At 48.3% G+C, this 22,795-nt stretch overlaps 1 protein-coding gene across 2 annotated transcripts in view; it reads left to right on the top strand.

Moving 5' to 3' along the window:
- Positions 1 to 18,560, top strand: part of LOC144475810 (uncharacterized) — a 54,341-nt gene extending 35,781 nt beyond the window's left edge. The window contains exons 2-9 of one of the 2 annotated variants that reach the window (XM_078192099.1): positions 1,547 to 2,498; positions 6,854 to 6,996; positions 7,774 to 7,991; positions 8,266 to 8,492; positions 8,804 to 9,130; positions 9,263 to 14,764; positions 14,848 to 15,097; positions 15,377 to 18,560. In XM_078192099.1, the coding sequence (XP_078048225.1) occupies positions 2,469 to 2,498; positions 6,854 to 6,996; positions 7,774 to 7,991; positions 8,266 to 8,492; positions 8,804 to 9,130; positions 9,263 to 14,764; positions 14,848 to 15,097; positions 15,377 to 17,322 (8,643 nt within the window). In that variant the 5' untranslated portion in view covers positions 1,547 to 2,468 and the 3' untranslated portion in view covers positions 17,323 to 18,560. Of the gene's footprint in view, positions 1 to 1,546; positions 2,511 to 6,853; positions 6,997 to 7,773; positions 7,992 to 8,265; positions 8,493 to 8,803; positions 9,131 to 9,262; positions 14,765 to 14,847; positions 15,098 to 15,376 lie in introns of both variants that reach the window. The other variant, XM_078192098.1, reaches the window with a different exon arrangement.
- Positions 18,561 to 22,795: the final 4,235 nt, after the last annotated feature.

The raw sequence follows: 22,795 nt of genomic DNA, 5'->3' as shown, positions 1-22,795 counted from the left end.
AAGTGTTAAATAACAAACTGAAATCAATTATTCTCATATTGCAAGTCAGAAGCAAGTGTATTAAAAACGTTTCTTTTTTTTTATAATTGTACAATTTTCAATTTTCCTATTTCTGGTTGCTGCTGACGTGAACTCAAGTAATTTTAAATTCTATTAAAGCAATTATACAAATTATAAAAATCCTTTTATTTGAAACGACACATAATTAAAACATTGACATTTCAAAACAAATTTTATCATTTTTATCCTTGCTTTAACGATACAAGCTTGCGGCAACCAACTTCAGAATTTCATTATTTTCGCCGGTGCTCGGTATTGAGAACGGAAAAGATTTGCCGGTCACAAATATGTTAATGTGCCTGTCTCTCGCACATGACGAGTTGAATTATATATTTTGCAAAAGTGCACGTACACGGTATAATTACAGTGCTTGCACAGTTTTCAAAGAAATAGCAAAAGCTAAGCGGTTGAATGGCAGAGGTATGCCACGTAGCTGCAAATATTTTGTCCGAAGAAAACAATCTTATCTAGAAATGGTTCCACGGCTCGCAAAAGAATCGCATTTTCGCCTAGCCGACTTCGGTGCTCTCCGCAAAAACAATTTCCGCCGGGGTGGAAAGCAATTAGGAGAGTCCTGGAATAAATCGGGACCTTTAGAGGTCGTGTCGCAATTGCCCGTGGCTGTGGAAAAAAGCGAAGCGCCGGAGAGAGGATCTTAGGAACAGGAGGAGCCGCCGCGGCGATGGTCGCGGCAGCGACAACTGTAGCGGCGATTCTTCCTATCGGAAGTTATCAATCAAAGGAAACTTTTGATTCCGCGCATTTAATCCTCTCTACTTCCGGCTTGCCGATGCCATCGATGCTTACGTTATTAATTTCATTGGAGACATTTTATTTTCTTTATTGCTTCATTGACAACAAATATCAAATAATACCTGTCGGCTGATGTGAAATACTATTCTAATGGGGAAATGTTGGGGTAACATTTAGTGCTTCTAAGTCATACAGTACCTTTTATAAACGATTAGCGACCGTTTTGTGACAGTTTCAGGTAGTCAGTTTCTTCAGTTTTGTCTCTGCGAAAGTAAACCTTCGCAGGTTTTATTTACTCAAATAAAGTTTATTCAAATATACTTTATTTGATTTTTCAAAATTTATTCGAATTTATTCAAATTTATTCAAATATACGGTCGATCATCCATTTTTACAATAACAGAATAAAAACACACTTTGAATGACGGAGATTCTGTAAATCACGTGTTCAGATTATCAAATAAATACCTCTAACTTATCGCTGTGTCGTCGAAGAAGTGAAATGTCCTGTAAAATGGGTCGACCGCGCGAAGTCTTTTTTCTGTTTGTTTTTGTATCGTCGTCGGGCCCGCATCGTGGACGCGAAATCAGATCGGTCGAGGCACTTAGAAAGCGTGCAGACCGTGTAGAATGTGTAGAACGTAGGGAACGCGGAGCCAAGCGATGGATGCATGCGTGTACCGTTCAAAGGAGAGTTGAAACGATTTGAGACGTTGGTTGTTTTGCATTGCAGATGGTAGCGGGACAGCAAACGCTGGCGTTCGGTTGGTAGTGGTCGGCTCGTCCCGGTTCGCTGAGACCACCCGGCGAGAGAAGCGGACGAGAACGAGCAGAAAAAGCGAACGGAAGAGTGAAAAACGCGTGGGGAGAGGCGGAGAGGAGAGGAGAGGAGAAGAAGCCTGGTCAGCCACCGCGGTCAGCCTGGAGGAGAGAAGAGGAACGGCGACCGTCGGTGACCGAACGGAACAGAAACGGAGGAGAAAACACCGTACGATTCTGCCGGGTAGGAGAGGAAGAGAACGGGATCGGGAAAGGGAAAGGGAAAGAGAAAGGGCACGAAAGCGAAGAGAAGAGAAGGAGGAAGCGGAAAGCAGGAAAAGACCGGTGGGACGAGGGCGAGGACGAGGTCGAGCAAGGGGCCGAGGAAGAGGAAGAAGGAAAGGCAAAGAGGAGGAAGGGACGGAAGCGACGGAAGCGAGTCCCGAGGCTGCCGTTGCCGCTACGCTTTCAGAAGAAGAAGAAGGAGGAGGAGGAGGGCATCGTCGTTGTCGTCGTTGTCGTCTCGCGATCTTCTTCCGGCAACTCGGCCAATTCAGGATCGAACCCCGGGGCTGCGAAGGTCGCTGATGTCCGCTACGAGCCCTGCCCCCACCCCTGCCACTTCGCCGTCACCCGAACGCAGCCGAGCGAGAGGAACATCGTTGCCGCTACCGACAACGACCCTTGTCAACGGGAACCTCTCGTCGCTCCTCCTCGTTGCCCGGCGCTCGGCGCCTCGACCCTATCCGAACCGATTCGAAACGACTCGAAGCAACTCAAACCGACCCAAACAGCCACCGTTCCAAAACAAGACGCTTCTTCGGAAATCGTCCCTCTTCGGAATCTCGACAGTACCACTGCTGCTGTATCGCCGATCAGCTCGACCACCCCTCTGAATGTCTTCGCACATCCAAAAGTCGTGCGTGGTGAGGACACAGGTTCATTTCTTCCCGTTATTTTTATTACTTTAGCAACCACGGGTTCCTCCAACTAGAGCTTTCATTTTGATTTATCAAAAATGCATATATATTTTTTTATCATTTGATTTTCACTTCCATCGAGAGAGAATGTTTTATCATTGAAACATTAAACACATATCAGTCACCCATGATTGACGCTATATTTTTTGTTGGAGTTTATTAATTGTCGGCGGCTGACGATATACAATTCAAACATAATATCCTTCTATATAAATAAATTTTCAATTAATTAGAGATCGTAAATGAACGTACCCAAATGTTTCCTGCTAGCAAAACGAATGTTAACGAATACCATTAAAATTCAATATACGCTGGTTTTATAGAATTTTATACGACGGGCTAAACGAGAAGAAAGACAAAACAAGCTCGGCGCTTAACGCGTTAACAATGAAAGCATTGTCAGCCAAATGGCCAGCGTAATTTTCACTATTTCTGTAGCGAATGTGAACAATTTTGACGCGTTGTTCGAGCACGTAACGTTCCATTTTTATTCATAGCGTAGTTTTCACGTGTCATCTGCCAATACATAACAGCAAATTGTTTGACAGACGGCAAAATAACGGGTTATTCAAAATGAAACTTCTAATTGGAAGACACTTTATATTATTGCTCTTTTTCCTACCATTGTTTCCCCAGTGCCGATGGACTTTCGATTCCTCCAACCGTAACCCTATTCCATCGACCTTATCGCGCTTCGAATTTACCGTGACCGAGCCCGATAGAGAAACTCGAGATAATCATTCCTAACAACTTCATATTTCATCCGACGCGGAACGTCGTTGAACGACGTGAACTATACGTGGTGTCGTTCCTCTTGTGCTTTTTTAAATAAAAGTCATCGTGCTGTCGAGAAATTGAAACGCGACAAATGGAAGATGGCACCGCGTTGCGAGGGAACAGCGACTCGGTTTCATCCTCGCGGCGATCTGTTTTTCTCGTTCATCAATTTCGATTCGTTCGTTATCAAACACGTCCGCGTGCGAACAGGTTTTTCGTGTGTGGGTTAAACTGATGATTCGAGAGCGCAATAAACGTCATAACCCACGCGTATTCGACGGAACATTACGGGAGGCCCGGATCTGTCCACCAATTATCCCGTTCTATTTTCGCGGTCGGTTCCGATCTCGGTGCACGATAACGCCATGGTAACAAAGCTACCATCGCTGGAAATTAGAGATGTACTATCAATCGAGAGAATAAAATTTTATTGAAATATTGTACTCGACTTGAAGAAAAGAACCGATTCGTATACTCGGATGGAACCAGGTAGCTCGAATGAATCGAGCGATGTGAAAGAAACTGAACTACTTCGAGGAGTTCCTAATCAACGAAGTCTGCATATATTATTATTGATACCGTTATCACGGTATACGTTTACATTACATAATAACACTTTAACGAGTTAATGTATAAGATAACTGAATGCATTATTTCATGTCTTACTTCACATTGAACAATTTTTGTTCGAACATCTTATCAATACCTTTTATCGTTCTCTTGTTCTTTAGATATATGTTAACCGATAAAAGGTATTGCTAACATATATAAGCGATTAATTTAAAAACAGGTTGTTGAAACATTGTGCATGTATATATATATATGCACAATGTTATGTACATGTACACTGTGTGCATATGGCTTATGCGGAAATGAGCGCCGTAAACTGCAGATTTCGATCACTGGGAGCTCGTGGAAGTGTTTAGTTTCCTTCGAACCGCTCGATTCATTCAAGCCACTCGTTTCCATCGGTGCGACCCGGTTTCTTTCGTATACTCGGTTTATTCGATTGATGGGTTTAGTCGAGCATTCGGATTAGATCCGAAACCGAGTCTGCGATTCGCTTCGAATCACTTGAACGTTCGAGTATCGGAACGCTCCTACTGTAAAGTGGTGCGAGTTCCTGCGTTCACGTCGGGCCGGAATCAATTATCTCCGCTGAAAACGCGAAAGAGGGAGAAAGAAATCGGCAGAATTTTTACCATTGCCGGGGGAGGGGGGGGGGGGGGTACCGTTAGTCGGTACAAAAATTCGACTCGCCCCGTAGAAAAAGTTTTGCCTCGGAAAAACACGAGAGTCTGTTACTTGCACGAATCTCCCCAATCTCTAAATTACACTTTCGCGTAACTTTCCCCATTTGCAAGTTACGCGAGCAAACCGCCCCCCATCGCCATCCTATTTTCCCGGGGAAAAATCTCTGCCCCCGGCCGTCTCTCGCTACCCTGTCGGTTCGTTTTCTTCTCCGTTACTCGCGCTCCTTCTTTCCGAACGCCACACTGCTGCCCGTCCCTCGATCTCCGCGGTCTGCGAATTTCAATGGACTGGAAACCCGGTAAGATCCGAAAACGATTCTCGGTGGCCGTACGTACGGGTCGGTAGGAATACCGTCGGCCCCGATTTCGGAGTTTTCCGATTTTCAGTTCGTTCCGAGGCACCCGCGGGGGGAGAAAAAAAAAAGGCAAGAAGCCGGCCGGACTGGTTGCCACGGAGTCGAGGCCGAAATTCGATACGTCGCGCGTGAAGGATTTCCGATATTAACTCATAAATTCCAACGTTTCAATAATGCGAGCCCGCGCGCTCGCGTCAGCGTTACGCGGAAATTCTGTCAATTTCCTTCCGATATTGAACCGAATTCCGGCGACCGTTGTGTTTCGCATTTCGCGTTTCTCGTTTCGCTTTTCGCGCGCCTCTTCCGCTCCGATGTTTACGCGAGAGATCCGGCCGATTCTTCGCTGCTTTTTCATCCTGTTGGGTTTTGCGCGGAAGGTGGGGGGGTGGAGGGTGTAATTAATAATACGACGGACAAGACCTAATTTCTCGCGCGTCGATAACAGTCACCCCGGAGAAACGTTATCGTATCAATTGGACAGGCGGACAGACCGCGCTTCGAACGGTGCGCACTCGTGGTTCTCCAGGGACCAGCCGATCGGAGATTAATCCTCGGAAGACTAAGCAACTTCTCCGAGTCTGCAGCCATTTATTTCCGATACCAACTCCGGACACCTGTAACGATAACTCATTCCTTTTTTCAATATCCTGGCCGTTGCCCTTCGAAGACGAGCTTGCTACTATATCGCGGCCGCGCCACTTCCCCGTCAGGTTTTTGCACTATTTTATCCTTTTCCTAGTTTCGTACTTTCCTATGTCGGATTATCGTAAACCTTGTCAGAAATCTGCGAAATAAATGATGTGAAAATGGTACGACATAACGTCGATTCATCGTGCCCTATGTCCGCGGCTCTGCTGGAACGGATCAGTTTTTGATTTCCGCGTTTCTATTCTTCTCGCGAATTGTCACCGATTCCCCGACGGTCCCTAATTATTTTTGCGATCGATGGTCGAACAGGCTATGTCCCGTTCTTTTCCAGCGGCGAAACAGCTCGACCAACGAGCGAGAAAAAAGAATCGCGAATGCCCAGCTAAAGCTAATCGAGGCGAAACTGCCGGAACACTCGGCCGTTGAGTATCGTACCGGAAGCAGCGTTGGCTACATGGGAATGTTGTTCTTGCGCGCCGATTCACGGGTCAGCTTTATCGGGACCGGTTTTCCAAAGTATCACCGACTCGAGGATCTTTCGGCCGGCCGACCGGCCGTTGCTTACTACGGCTCGCTACTGCTGGCCGGAAACGATTCTCCGTCTTTTCCCTCTTCCTTTCACCGAACATTCCTTCAGGCAAACTCTCGTCGACTCGTCTAGTCGCGAAGAGGACTGAAAGCACGATTCTCAAAGCTTTCTTTCTCGGAGCTTCGTCTCTCTCTCTCTCTCTCTCTCTCTCTCTCTCTCTTTCTCTCTATTTTTTCTTTTTTTCGTTTCGTCTTCTACGCCTCTTGTCTTTGGGCGTTCAACCCAAAGTACTGGCACTATTGGCAGAAAGTAAATGACCCGGTCCAGGACTTTTATTTTCTAACGAATTCAGAAATTACGGCTCGGAAAAGTTCCATACAATTGGAGTACTTTCGTAGCTTTCACGAGAAGCTAAGGACCAAGTATCTCGAACGTGGCGGGCAAAGGATGCGAGAGGGAGAAAGAGAGAGAAAGAGGAGGGGGGAAGGGCAGAGAAAGGTAAAGACGGGGCTGCGAAACGTGGGAGTAGTTTAAGGAAACCTTGAAGCGGGACGACTCGCATCCCGATAGGGTTGCTCGAAGTACTTTTCCTGGAAAAGCATCGCGAGCGGTCGTCCCGTCAGGGTGATGCAGTACGAAGCAGAACGAAGCAGGGTCTTGCGCTCTCGTGGAAATGCTCGCCGACCCTTTTATTTGTATTTAATCGACTGCTCACCGATTCACCGTACGCTTTTGCAGGGGCTTGAAGCGACATTGAGTGACAGCAAAAAGAAGTACGGCGACAAGGTGAATGCACTTCTGTCCGCCTGGGAGCATGTCACCAATTTCATTCCTGGGGCAACGCCAGAGGCCACCCAGTCTCTCATAGAATGGGCTCACAAGTGAGTACTAGCGTCGATCGACGTTCCTCCCGTATCATCGAACAACCAACGCAATTATCCTCCTGTCCGGGATTCTATCGTCCTCTGGTCCTCCTCGCCCACCCCTTTTTTCCTCCCGCTCCTCCTGCTCCTCCTGCTCCCTTGTTATTCTTCGCGTTCGAGCAATCACGCGGCAAGCCGATTCTTCGATTTGTTCGCGTTCGCGTTCGCATTCATGTTTACGTCGGTACACAAAATCGTAAGGCGCTGGTCTGCTTTCTTTATTTTTCCGTAAAAACTGCTTCCGGTTAAAACATAGAAAGCAAAGGAAACTCTTCTGTCTTCGAATCATCATGGGATGATGTTTTAAGGTAACTTGCCATTTTAATAAAGTACGATTTTTTAAATTCGACCTTCGCTCATTAAATGTTTTAATGTCGCCTTATCGTAACATTCCACCCGTTTGAATCTTTAAGAAAATAGAAAAGAAAGAATCGAGTTTTTGAGGATTGTTGGGACGGCGTCCCCTTTTTAACCGAGAACAAGAAGCCGCGTTTAATCGCATCTTGGAATCAATTTCCATTTCTCTGTATCGTATCGCAGCGTGTCGTAACATTAGCCTCGGTAGAATAAATGTGTTCGCGTCGTGTTCGCGTTCGTCGGTGAATAAATCGAATAGGTACTTGCGATCGACGAGTTAATTATTCGGCGAACAGGTCGAATCGTCGTTATATCGCTTCGGCTCGCCTCGCGTCAAACGTGAACATTGATAAGCGTTTTTGGATCGATTTGTTGCAGACATACGTTGAAATTGGTTCTGCGCGGGGAGTGGCCAAAGTTGTCACCCGCGACAAAGACGCACCTCAGCGTAACATTACAGAGGTGCGCGTCTCACCTGGTGCAACACCCCGCTGCACCCAGGTGCACTGCCCTGATAGCTCTGGTGCACAATCCATGGACTCATCCCGCACTCGACAGCATACTTAACGGCCAACCGGATTCCGAACATGAAGAGGGTACCGTGTGCATCTCAAATTACGGCTGTCAAGGACGAAACGTTCGGACTTCAAAAAACTACAAAAAATGCTCCGAAATTGTCCCCCGTTTTTTAAGTTATCGAAATTCGTATCTCCTCTTCTCAAATTGTTCATTTTTGTTTCGGAGCTAAGGGACAATTTGAGAGAATTTATTGTAATTCGAGAACTAGAAATCTCGTAGACGCGAAGGACGTTTCGGCCACACCGTTATACGAGAGTTTCACAAACTAATGATCTTTTCTGAATTTTCCAGAATTCTGCTGTTCGGAGAAAGGTGAACTGTTAACAATGAGGCTGAAAATACTTTGCGAAGACCGCTGCGAGGACATAGCAGTGAACCTCGCCGCCGCTTGCGTACGTTCTCTGCGGCGAAGCGATCGGCTGCGCTCGGTCTCGGATTCTCATCACGTTCATTACATGATCGACGTCTATATCGTTCTATTGTATAAATTGAAACGCACGCAAGATATATTCGCTCAAGTGAGTATCTGGAGAGAAGGGGGAAGGGGGAGGGAGAAAGCCAACAAGACTGTTCGGCATCTGCTTCGTCGATGGACCCCTGTGGCCACCCATAGTCGCTATCATTCGATCCGCGAAACCGTGTTACGGTAACGTCTCGATAATTTCGGTAATGTCCGCGGTACGTAAATTCGCAACGGGTTATAAGGGATATGCTGGGATTAGAAAAGGGGGGAGTTGGCGGTACGGTCATCGAGACGTTATCGCAAAAACACATCGAATAGAAACTGTGAAGTTAGTTTCCTAGTCCTAAGAAGACCGATACTTTTCAGTTAAAATTAATGGATCTTAGCGACGGCCTGGAATTGGTCCAGAGGCTCAGCGGCGAAAAACCGACGAAATATGGAACCGCGCGAGTTTGGAGGAATTCGATAAAGGCTGCCGAATTGGTTGCACAATATCTTGTTACCGCGGGGATGGTGCGGCCTGTACCGGAGACGGGCGCGAACATCCTCGAGCAGATTCTGAACTCCTGGGCGTCATTGCACTCGAAATTGAAGGACGTCGCTTCCACGTTGCCGGGGATGATACGGAAATTGATCGAACCCGCTGAGAGCGCTCAGCACATTTATATCTTTTGCGCGGTACTCGCCAAACACGTAAGTATTTCCGTCGAATGAATCAATCTAAATGAACGAGGGTTACTCCGAGAGTTTTTCTGGAAACTCCCGCAGCAACCCTTGATCCTCGACCGACGATCAAACCTTTTTAAAATATTGTTCCGTTTGCAGTTTGGCGACAGTATAAAACCTCTGGTGATCGAGTTGTATATAAGAGCGTTGACGACGGACATGAACGAGCTGGAGAGTCAGAAGGCGAAGTCGGACAAAGACAAGGTCCGCGAGACGGCGAAACGGTTGAGCACGCAGTTTTTGAAACTGGCCGACGTGGTCGGTAGCAACATCGGGATCGCTAGAGAGTGTGTATTGACGGCATTCTCGTTGCACCCAACCAGGACATGCTATGATAGGATCAAGGAGATCGCGGTTGCGTGCGGGAAAACGAAGGAGGACAGACCAAAGTCTGGCGAGGGTGTCGACAAATTGAAATACGCGTTGGATGGCCACCATTCAAACGGGACTGGGACCGAGACTGAGGTTGAGACCGAAGGCGACGAGAAGAGAGGAGAGACCGCTACGGATTTGACGAGCAAGAAGGGCCTCGATTTCCAGAATGGGCAAGTTAGCAAAACCTTCGAGCGGACCGATCAACTGCTCAAGAGCCTGCTGACCACCGCGAAGAAAGGCGAATCCGGTATTTCGACGAGCGACAAATGTCCACTGCACCCGAAGAGAGATGCCCTGTCTGGCACACCGTTAGGCGAGCTCTGCTTTCACTGCGGCGAGTTCACGGGCAACGACATTTCTGGGACTGGACCTCTTGTCAAACCGTCCGGGCTCTCCGAGGTGAGCGAACCAACGTCCAGGAACATGGATAGGTCGCTCGACGCGCTGATCCTGATTAAGGGGGATGCGGTCACCGGTTCCGCGAACTACGACGAGAAATCGGTGCCGAACCAGGTGCTCGATGGACAAAAGCTTGGTCTGTCGCCTCAACTCTGCGACGACCTGTCCGTGGTACTCAGCAGTCCCCGTTACCACATGCTCACCTGGGTCCTCGACTGGAAGGAGCTGAACGGCCTCTGCGAACGGTACTTGGAGAACGCCGAAGAAATGAGGAACACTAACAAGGAGCTCAAGTATCTCAACATCGATTACTCGCAATTCAAGGACTGGCCCTCGGAGGACGATACCAAGGACATATTCTTTGGCATCGAGAAGGGCTACGAGCAGTGGGTTGACCTACCCTCGGACAACTCAGAACAATTCGGCAGCTTCCAGCCGGCCGGTACCTACAAGAGATCCTCGACCAGGAGAAGCTTGGACGACACCACCACGACTGACTCGGATAGCGGCAGTATGCTACGGGTGAGGAGAGCGAGCAGGGCGCGGAAGATCCATCGGCTGGAGTCATCCGAGAGCGATTACGACAGCGCCGATCGGAAGTTGAAGCACTTTAGGAACAGTTCCGTTTCCGATAGCGACAGCAACACGCAGGACAGTCAGACGGACAGTTTGGGCAGCGACGGGTGTCTACTAGAAGCAAAGAAGAAGTCAAGCAAACCGGCTGGCAAGGACACCAACAAGAAGCGGTCCAAATCGACCAAGTTGACTGTCGAGTCTGTTTCACACTTCCACATGCTAGTAAACGAGAACGTGCGGCACGGCAACGCCAACGAGGACGCGAGTGGTTCCGACGTTAGCAGCAACGACATTATCACTCTGTTCTCTGCTGATATGGACGAGAACAAGAGGGAGACGATAAAGGGGTCTGCGTACACAGCTGCTGCGCCACTAATCATCACTGAGAGAAGAAGCGATCCCGCGGTGCTCAAGTCCCTTAGGATGTTCAGGCCACAGAACACGAAAAAGCCGACCAGAATTTCTCAAATACTACAAAAGAACTTGTTGAACAAGAGCAAAGATCACAACAATATGGAGAACAATGCGAACAGCGTCAGCAAATTCGCTCCGATGCTCAGCACACTGAACCTAAACCCGAAAATCGTGCTAACTCGAGCGGACGAGATCGACAGACGGTTAATTCACTCGAAAAAGCAGCAACGTTTGAGTACCGGAGATATCGCTAATGAGCTGATGAACATCCAGAAAAACATGCCATTCTCTCCTAACAAAAACGCGATGTCAACCTATCAGAAGCAGAAGGGAAACGGAGGGCCGAACACGGACAAGTCGGACCTGAACGCAGCCGAAGCATTGAACTCGAAGTCGAGTATGGGTAAGAGAAAGTTCGACATCCTGGCAAAAGCTGTCCGAGACTCGGACATCTTGGCGAAGAACGTACCAGGTTTGAATTCATTGGACATGATGGTGCCGCCGCGGATGCGGCCCACCGTGAATGTGGTACAGCTCTCCCGAAACATTCCACAGAGTCCGAACTCTGGCTCTGTTAACAGCAGCAATACTCCGCCCCGGCCGAACAGAACTCCGAGCGTCGCGGGCAGCATCCAGCTGCCGGGCACACCCTCGTCGGGAGGACACGACAGCGGAGTCGGTATGAGCCCAGCGGGCCAAACCCCGCCGCCCAGATCCTCCGCCTTACCCGATGTCGGCGAAGAGGCTAATCAGCCACCAGACGGCTCACCAGCCTCCTCGGCCAATGTCTCCGGCCAACTTGAGTCGGACTCCAGTCCGAGGACCGGACCGATTCTTCGTCGGAATCAACAGAACCAGTCATCACCGAAGAAATCCCCATCTCCATGTTCGGCGGCAACTGCAACCACTACCACAACGACTACCGTTAGCTCAACCATCGGCTCAGCCATCAGCTCGAACATCGGTTCGGCGACAATCGGATCCGAACAATTGCAGATCGTCTGCAAACCGGACGGCACCTACCAGCTAGCCTCTGTGAATCCAAATCTGGTCTCCAATCAGAGGAATGTTCTCAGTCTGCAGACCATGGAGGACACGTCCACAGGTGGGGGAACCGTGGGTAGTTTCTCACGACAAAACCAACACACGGAGAACGCGACCAGAAACACATATGAAAGACTGACCGCAAGCAAGACGAATGCGACGCAGTCTGGTCAGAACGCCGGCTTGCCGAAGTTCCAGCAAGCCTTTCGCAAAACTATCTACACTCTGTCGACGGACGCGGCGACCGGTGCGGTGTCCGGACCTGCGTCTGAAACGCTCGTTCAAGCTGCGTCGCCGCAGAAGACCGCAAATCTATCAAAGGCGGTGCAAACGTCGGTTCCGAGTAGTCAACAACCGAACACTGCCGCCGGAATCAACGTGCAGTCGATCGCCAACATTCCGAACGCGTTACAGCTGTCCACCAGCAGACAAATATTGAACATCGTACAGAGCTCAACGGGCAGCAATGCGGCGAACGTTACCACAACCCCTAATACCGCCAATCAGACGCTTACGCAGCTGGTGCAGAATGTCCAGAACGCCTCGCCGGGAGTGATATACACGCACAAAATCCCCGTCACGATATCCACCACGAACCCGAGTCAATTGAACATCATCCCGACGATATCTCATGCGAATTCGATACCGGCCGGTAGGACACCCGTGGTCAAGCTGAACATCATTCGGACGTCCGCGCCGCTCCGACAGCAGAACATTACCAGTGCCATCCAGGCTGTCTTAACGACGCCGAGATTGCAACAGCAACAGCAGCAACAACAGACGCAACAACAACAACAGCAGCAGCAGTCACAACAACAACAACAAGCACCGACGGTGAGGACAGAGAGTCTGATCGGCTCGCCCATTGAAGTGCCGAACCAGGTCAGTTCGACTACGCTCGAGCAACTTCGAGAGTTTGAAAGCGTGTTGGAGCAGGTCAAGGAGAGAAGTACGATCCAGCCACAGACTCATCAAATGATATCAACTGCGGCAACAACTACCGTACAGACGCAAACCACCACGCAACAGACTGTACAAGCTAGCAAGCCACAACAACAGCCGCAACAACCGCAGCCGCAACAGCAGCAGCAACAACAACCACAACCACAACAACAGGTTTCCGTAAGCGCCCTCGCGCAACAGCTACTGATGCCCACGCAGCAGCAGCAACAGCAACAACAGCAACAGCAGCAGCAACAACAGACCAACAGCGACTTTGCAAGCAATGGTAGCGCCGTAAACTTCCAACAAGACATCTTCTCGCAAAAAGTCTCACTGGCATACGTAAACCAAGGTACCGGCACTGTGGCCGCGAAAACACCGAACTCGACGCCCGTCGTCGTGGTTACGAGCTACTGTCAGCCAGCCGCTTCACCTGCCCTAAGCGTGACCTCACAAAGTTCTTCCAGCCCGTGCGTGACGCCGGCGCCGGCGCCGATACCTTCTGCTGGAAAAACGCCACCCACACCGCCATCAGCAAAGGCGGTGAAAAAGTCGGCGCCAAAAACTTTGAAGACTAGCGCGACCAATACGTCGAAGGCTTCACCAATTCCAAAACCACAGCAAAAGCCTCAAGAGGACGAACAGACTGCGCAAAGAATCTATGCAATATTGGATGAGTACGCGGAACAGTTACGAAATTCGCCAGATCTAAACAACAAACCGGCACCCAGAAGAAGATCGAATCCACCGACAAATCCCAGTCAATCCTCGAAACGAAAAAAGTCTGGCGCAAACAAGGTGAAGCCGGTCGGCCAGCAGAACTCGGAATTGAGCCCGAGCACCGACGATCTTGGCCGTACCATGGGTAGTGAAGACTCGTCGAGCGGCGTGGTGCACGTACAGGATAGCCCTGCCGGATTTCCGCCCCCTGAAGAGCCAGCCGGGAACGTCGCCAGTGTGACAGATGCGAACGCTGAGGTGCGAAACCTGACCAACGACTCGAACGACGGAGTTGAATTAAATGTAAAGAGACGAAACCTGATCTTCGCGGAGCCGGGCTCCGGTCAACCAAGAGCGGTGATCGTCCAGGAGGCCGTGCAGACCGGATCGGTGAGCGTAAGCGAAGCTCTAGCCTCAGTCACCGGGAAGATGGGCAGTACAGCTGTCTTAGTCCCAGGCACCAATTATATCCTGCCTATGAACCTGATGAAGGGAGCCCAGCAGTTCACGATAGTGTCCAGTGGTTCCAAGTTGCTCGCCACTGTGCCCGCCACGGTTCGAACCACTGGGAACACGGGCGTCTCGAACACTTTAGTCCTCCAGTCCTTTCTGAATCAAGCCGGCAAAATCATCTCGCAGCCAGCGCAGGTAAAACAAGTAAAGATCCCAACACTGCAGACCTTGTCCAGCAACCAGACGTTGGCCGCTGCGCAGAACGTGCAAGCCGCCTCGGTGGTGATTCCACAGACGGCTGGCACCGGCGGCACTTTTGCCACCGAAACAGAAAAAACCAGCATCGTCGGAGATCTCAGCATGGCGAAGAGCGACTCAACGGTCGCAACTGTCGCGACTGGTGTTGAGGCTCCGACGAACGCCATCGTTGTTAACAAGAGCAACTCTGCAATCGGCCTGATACAACGGAATCTGACCGAGGCGTCCGAGAGTCAACAGATCTGCGGCGTCATCACCAGCAACCCAAACCTCACGCTCCAGAGCGCTAGACTGTTCAATTCGTCGATGAATAAGCTATCAACGTCCGGTGGACTCAAATCGGACAATGTAGTGTGCTTGACGCCGACTACGGCAGCTATTGCCCACACGCCCGAGAAGAAACCGCCACAGGAGACCCAGGTTTGTTGGCACAAACATCGTTTTCTTTGTCCACGGCTCCTAGAAACCTATGTTACACTCTAACACGATTCAAATTTCAACAGGTTCACAACGATAAGCCCGTGGCCATTCAACCGGGAGCGACGATCGCTCTCGCTTTTGCAAGCCAGTCAGATGTCGCCATGCTGAACGACACCACGCAGCAACACCAACATCAACACCAACACCAACATCACCAACACCAGCATCAGCAACAACAGAAAGACGCGAAGGAGGTAGCATCGACGGACATCATCTCCGGCGGAAAGATCATCTCGCCGAAGACGGTTAAAAGAAAAATCGACGATGCTATGGGTATGTCGTCGGTGAATCTTCAGAAAAACTTAATCGCGTCCAACTCGATCGTTTACAGCAGCGCGACCTCGTTGCAGAATAACGCGACGATCGATTAGTGTTTTCCTCTTTTACTTTCTGTTCCGTAAGTAATCAAAATAGCGAGTAAGACGGTTATAAAAGCGAGTTCTCTCGTAGCTCATCGTAGACCTGTTTTGTTTTTTCTCGGTCTTGCGTTCTTGCGTTCTTGTGATCCAACAAATGTCCCCGGGGATTAACAAGAAATCGTGTCTTGCACAGATTCCATGTCCACGATAGTGACGAGCAAGCAGTCGGGGAGCATCGACAACGCGACCCAGTTTTTGGTGACAGGTGGTCCGAGCAGTTCCGACAGCCAGGAGTCGCCGGTGCAACAGTCGGCCGAAGGTATCGATGTATCTTGCAAGGTCGTTGGGAACGGTTTGCTCTACGGGAACGCGAGGCTTCAAGAAGCTTGGGAACCGGAGGGAAAAGTGTCACCGGACACGCCGTGGCGATATGTGCCCACCTCGACAAATTCGTTAAACATCGAACCGTTGAACTCGCGATATGCCGATAATACGGAGAATGTGCAGAGCGTGCTACAGATCATTAACAAAGGCCAGGGAATCGAGATGGCGAGCGGGCAGATTTACCAGACGAACGCTAAAAAGTACTTCATGAACCACACGCTGGAACCGTTTCAGCAATACACGAACAAGAGCAACGCGATGAAAACGCCGCTAAATCCGAGACTCGACCGGGAATTGTTGCAGCAGAAGATGGAGAGAAAAGCGGCGGCGATGGAGCGCGAAATGAGACTACAGAAAAGTCTGTCGGAGGAGTGTGAGGACTTGGGCGTGGACGAACCAAGCACCAGCGATCTGTTCCCCGAGGCGGATCTGCTTTTCGACACGAACCATTCGCCGTCATTTGACCACTCGTCGCAGGATGCTTCCTGCAGTCAGCCGCTTGGCATGAAGTCGTATAGCGGCTCCTACTTCCGGTCGTTGGACTCGTCGAGCGGCAGCAGAGACGCCAGCCCGGTCGGCGATTTCAAGACTAGCAACGAGCGCAGGAGGAACGCCGGCCAGCGGACCAGATCCTCGAAGGACTCGTCCAAGAGATCGAAGAGAGACAAGGTGGAGGACTTGCACCTCGATAACCCGGCAAAGCACATGCGACTCACTCTGGACAACTCGAGTCAAGACGAGGCGTCGAATAGCAACTCGGACATCTCGAGGCTTTCGCCGACGCATCTGGGTTCATTAGAGAACGATTCGCCGAAGGTACCAGGTCGGGCGAAGATTGCGTCTCGGAACGGCTCGAAGGAGGGCTCGCCGAGCAGTGTATCTAGCATCCCGTCGAATATGAAGTTGGACATCGACCTGGACTCGGAGTCGCTTCCGGCAACGATCAACGTAAACAACGCGTCCGCGGCAAGCTCGGGAGATGAAAGTCTCACCTTACTCAGCGGGAACACGGCTGACGTGACGATACCCTCGCCCTTGTCGCCGATGGCCGGCCCAATGCTCTCCACGCACAAGTACACCTACACCAACAAGAAGCGAATTGCCTCGAAAGTAACAAGAATGGATTACCTGTCGTGGGAAAGTCCGATGTCCGAAAGGACAAGGTCCAGCAGCGACGAGGAAGACTCTAGCGTGAGCGAGTCAATCGGCAGCCAGCCAGAGGAAAACGCGCTAAGCAACGGCCTCGACGATAACATTCAAAACTTGAAGTCGCTGGTGGGTGGAGAACGCCGATGCAGTTATCTCAAGAAAAAGGATAAGCTGCAAGTGAACGCAAGGGTGGTACTGAACCGATCCGACCACAAAAGCGGGGGTGGTGGCGGAGGCGGCAGTATAGGCGGTAGCATAGGTGGTGGCATAGGCGATGGTGTAGGCATAGGTGTTGGCGGTGCCGGTGGAAGCGGTGGTAGTGTTGGGCTTTCGAAACGCATCAAAGCGACCACCGCTGAAATGATCCAAGATTCGGTGATGATCTCAAGCGACAAGGCAAGTGAGGCCTCGGATGATGAGAGCGGAAATATCGCGCTGGTCGAGCCCGATTGTCGAGCCAGAAGATCAAGCTTGCGCGGCCACGTGAAAAAGGGTTGCGCCTGCTGTAACGGCTCCCCTGAAAGACCGAAGAAAAAGTCGGTGAAGTCTGAACACTCGAAACTGAAGAAAAGGCTGTCCTCGAAACAGACCGGAAAGAAGAGGTAGTCCTAGCGTTCGAAGGCTCGCCAGAGTATCGCGTGCGCCGCCACGATGGTACGCTCATTCCTGCGACGCGCGACTCGGTCCACTCCATCCTTTGAGAAGAGGAGCGAATGCTGGAGATGGAGAAGACAACGGAAGAGACGGAAGATGTTTTATCGACCGAACCGAATTAGGGATAGTTTTTGTTCGCGCGACTCGGACGAGACGATGAAACTAACAATGGCTTGTACATATATATATGTAGCTGTGCGAACGCGAAGGTTCTTTGCGGGAAAAATTTTTTCTGATATCCACGTAATTGGATGCGTGTGTGCGTATGCGAGCAAATGTTTGCGTGTCTGTCTGTCTGTGTATGCATGGGTGCGCGCGCTTGCGTGCGTGTGTTTGCGCGTGCCTATCCCCCGCATAGGCGACAATGTTACTCGCGAGATGATTTTCTTCGTAAGTATGAAATCATACCGACAATTAGTTACGTTGGTCGCAAGATGAAAGAGCTTTTTTTGCTAAGAGGCGGGAGCGAGAGAGGGAAATGGCGAGGAAATGTACGATCTCTGCGAGAATAGATCATCCTTTTACCGCTAGATGTTATTATGATACCTAGGTGTAAGGTACAGATTATAAATGAATGGCAGACTTAGATTAAATCATTAAGAATATTAGAGACGCAATCTAGTCAAGAGATAAGGTTTGTGGCGAGGCTTAGGCGCGCTCGGGAGAGAGAAAGGAGGAGAGCAAGGGAAAGAGTGAATGGGAAAAGCGAGGGGCGGATAATGAAGAGCACGATTGCGATCCAGAACGAATTGCACGGTTGGTAAATGTAAACGGAGAGCGTGTCCGCGATTGTATAGAGATGATAGAGACATCCCCTCGCAGACTATAAAGAGCCTGAATCTATAAATTCTCTCTACTGTATATCTATCGCGACAAATACTATTCCACGTTCTTACACAGTGTGGTCAGACTGAGTAGACGAAATAAAGTCTATATAGATCTCGTTCGGTGAGGTAACGTAGTAAGACAACACGCATTGAACTTTTGCCTTTCCGCGTAACGCTTCTCAGTACGTATAGAACCTTAACTTTATAATTGCGACACGATCCTTGTAAATTGTAGCGTCATACCTTTAACGGAAGAAGGAAAATCGACGGGAGATCGTATGGACGATCGACGAAACCCAAGATCAGAAAAATTAAACAATATCGTGTGGAGAGATAGACAGGAGATAGGAAAAATCGATGAAATATGCATACATATTTATATATATGTATAAATATAAATATATATATATATATATATATATTTATATATATTTATATATATAATATATGTATGTATATATAAGAAAACAACTTGTCTGTCGCACGGGTCGACTATACCTTGTCACGGTGCATGTATAAAAAAATGAGTACCCAAAAAACTGTACATTGCGTAGATAATTCATTAAAAGTATAATATTATATCGCTGCACTTTAGTACAAAATCGCTTCACCTTGTTTCAGAATGACAGGTTTATATCATCTTTCGGTGTGTTGTCGTGACGCGTGAGAATGCCTACAATTTCTTATTAAATTACGCTGTCCAACAAATTTTGAGCCCCCGTTTTGCACTCCGATAATCGATGGGTGGAACATGAATCTGAAAACCGCTTTTCCCATTGCTTTCGGATTCCAAGAAGTTTCCGTTCGATCAGGCAATTTTTCAAGCTCGACATGCATATTTCGTGGAATCATCGCGTGCAAAATACAACGACGATCAAATCGTAAAGAACTCGGAAGATCTCACTCGGTTAAATACCGTTCCCTTTAGGAGTCGAATTTTTCTAAAACCGAGAACGATGGTGAAAGGCAGCTTTAAGACGCAGCGTTCTGCACACCAAAATCTACAGTAATCACCTTGTGGTCACCGAGAAACGCGCGTGATAGCTGTTGGACAGCGTCGTCGAGCATGTGGAAAAAAAATAAAACAAAAAAGAAAAGCGGACACTTGTAAAGGTTGTGCGCGATCGAGCTACGAAGACGCACGGTGATCAATTTTCGGGCGTTCATCGTCGGGCATCGTCTGTATTCGAGAATTTCGTCGCGTGTGAATAGCGGCTAGAAACTGATTTTTAGTCAGCGCGTTTGATATAATAATTATCCCCGATCGCCGAGGCTAAGCGTTTCCGGGGTTTTGAAAAGTAATGTTCCTGTGAATAATCTCCTTTCGTGATATGAACCAAAGTAAACTCCGTTTCGATGGACAAAAGGAAAAAGAATAAGAAATAAAAGAAACGACGGACGAGCTAACCGAAACGAAAGAAAAAAAAAGGAAAGAAGAATACGAGATACGCGAGTAGGGAATAGTGTGAGAGGTGAAAGAGGAGAGAGATAAGATATAAGCGAAACAGGTGTAGGGTGAGACTGGCGAGACGAGCGAGAAATTTCGACCGTCCTTGTCGTCTGGTGTAAATTGTATTAGTTCAATTGCTTCGCTCTGAACGTGTGTCGATGTAAGATAGATATCTTCTTTCCTCCGTTTGTTTTCCTTTTTCCATTCTGTCGACGACTTTTAGAGAAGAAACTCTACCTCGTGCACGTGTCGATTATCTTTCTCGTAGTTCTCGTCGCGTTTATAAACAATTTCTATCGTGAATACACATCAGTAAAAGAAATCGGCCGCTGTTGCTCGAACGGTTCTACCTTTTTCCACTAGCGAATCATTGGTGCGTATGTACATGTGTACTTGTGTTCTCCTGCCGAATTCTGTGCTGCGAATGCACGTGACTCTACGAACGGTGCGCGGAGGCTGATTCGGATGATCCAAGATCGAGGTTCATAATTTCACCGCATAAGGCACATTGTTGTTTCCTTCGTTCCGAGATGAATCCCTCTGGATCATATCCCTTGAAATTCTTCGAATTATTCATTGATCAAGAGATCGTCTATAACACTCCCCCTACTTTCTCTCTCTCTCTCTTTCTTTCTCTCTCTCTCTCTCTCTCTCTCTCTCTCTCTCTCTCTCTCTCTCTCTCTCTTTCTCCTTTCTCTCATTTTCTTTCTTTCTTTTGGGAAACAGACGCCTCGTGATCACATAGCTGGCATTGCTTGGGTCCATTTAAACGGCCCATCAACCTTTTTACTAAGCGTTTTAGATATTTTTTTGATCTACTTCTCCGAGATAAACGTTGATCCCTTCGTTGGATCCGAAATGAATGTCTAATAATTTAAACTAGTTGCTAGAAAATTCGACTCGTCCTTATTGCACAGAATAAACAAACCTCGTAGTTGAATCGATTAACTTCCTAAACGCTGGGCGGAATGGACCCGGACAACGCCGCCTAAGATTGAACGAGTAATGCCTCCGCGCGCGAACGCGAAATCGGGTCGTAGAACACTTTCATGGGAAACGATAGCATAGACCTAAAACGGAACGATCCGATTGCGTTCGTAGAGAGATCGGTGAGAAACTGAATGGATTCATCGATGATACGTTTTTCAGTGGTGATCCATGATTGCTCGTCGAGGAAAAGAAAGCGTTAGCCTGTTCTTGATCGCATCACGAATCACGTTTAACCTGCGCTTGTCATTTTGTAAATAGCCTACCGACACAGCTCTCTCTCTCTCTCTCTCTCTCTCTCTCTCTCTCTCTCTCTCTCTCGGGGATTCGACGAGTTTTCAGCGGCTGGAGCCGACAAAAGAAAAGAGTAAGAACGAATCCAAGTTGTTGCGGTCGTCTAACTAATAGTAGGCTCTTATCTTCCTGTACACTTAGAGCGTGGATACGACGAGCGCAGAGACGAAGAGGCTGAGAGACGGGTGTAGGGAAGAGACGCGAGCAAAGAGGGACGGTATTAATTGGTGTTGCGTACAGCAACAGTCGGAAACCTTTAGAAAAAGACGCGTCTGTGTGTAGATGTAAATTTTGTTAAAAAAAAGCGTCGCACCAAAATAATAATACGTATTTTTTGAAGGAATGGAAAAGAGACGAATGTTACGTGTAGCTTTTACGTTGGAGCAACAGCGAGCGAGCGCGCTATAGAGTGAAAGGGAACGGGAGAAAGAGAGGAGCTGGGAGAGGGGGGGGGGGGGGGGCTTAATGTGTGCGTGTGGAAGAAAGAACGAAGAGAGGAGAAAAATTCGATTGTCGGTAATAGTCTGGCCTTTTTCGCCACCTTTAGTCGTACCAATCGCATTTATAATAGAGGGGTAACCGTAGTCTTCGTAAAAACAACACGTGGGTGGACTTAATTAAGGAGGAACGATGCGAACCTAAACGAAACGCTTAAGAACGAGCCAAGTTTTTCGAAGCTGAGCGCTTTTTTCAGGTACTTAAACGTGAAAGGTAGCAGGGAAGCGAACGGTAACGAGACGGAAACGGTAAAGATAAAGAGACGGATCGAACGGGTCGGGACGGGAACGATTCAATCGCTTTACACTGGTTGTTCGAGAGACAATTCACATATTTTGTATCGTATCGTTTGTTACCAGTATTCGAGAGGACGATATCGCCGTTGCGTCAATATGATAGCGACGCGAGTAAATTGACGTTGACCGGGGAGGATGATGAACAAATCGAACGAGAAAAATCAGAGGGTGGAGAGAAAGAGGAAAGAGAGGGTGTGCGTGTGTGTGTCTGAGCGTGCGTCTACTTGTGTGTGCGCGCGCGTGTGTATGCGTGTGCGTTTGCGAGAAAGAGGTAGAAAGAAATACATTTAGAACGAGACAGGGCCGTGCACTGCAAAACGTACATTGATTAAGGATTTTACGCATTGTCGTTTAGCACAAATCAGTTGAAGATCGAGAAATTAAGTAAACTTAATGCGATAGAGGGGGAAAATGATAGGAACTGGGGCAAACCGGACAAACCGAGGACAAAGGTGTTACAGAAATTCATAGTAAAAGAACGATAACGGTATAACACCGGTACAGTCATGTCCGTAGTTACCGAAAGAAACGAACCGCTTCTCCGTACGCAAACATTTTGAATTGCAAATATTTCAAGAAGAACATAAGCGATCGAAGGGAACACATCTTTTCTCTTAGATTTACCAGAAAGTTCGACCGAGTTTAGCAATCTGTTACCGCACAGTATAATCTTTTCAAACAATATTTTTCATGTAACTTGTAACTTCAAGCTATAGATATACACATGTGAAAGTATTTTCGAAAATTTTTATATAATAACAGTTTCTATGAAACTCTCGTTTCTTTTCTTAATAGACAGTTTTCTAAATAGAAATTATTATGTCCTTCAATTTGAATTAACGTTACAATGCGGACGGTTCTTCCTGGTAGACCTATGTGGTAGCATGAGTTGCACCGTTGATGGAACAAATATCGTGACTGTAAGCAATACCGTTTTTTAGGAAAACAATTTTTATCGCAAGAGATTCGAGCAATCCGATTTTTACTGGAATTTCTAAAATTGAGAAAAATGTAAATGAATGAAAAAAGATCGAAGGCTTGAACAGCAATTGTGTTATGCTCGATATCAATAT

This window comes from Augochlora pura, chromosome 10 (assembly GCF_028453695.1).
Source record: "Augochlora pura isolate Apur16 chromosome 10, APUR_v2.2.1, whole genome shotgun sequence".
In the NCBI taxonomy this organism is placed as follows: domain Eukaryota; kingdom Metazoa; phylum Arthropoda; class Insecta; order Hymenoptera; family Halictidae; genus Augochlora; species Augochlora pura.
This window is presented reverse-complemented; position numbering and strand designations above follow the sequence as displayed.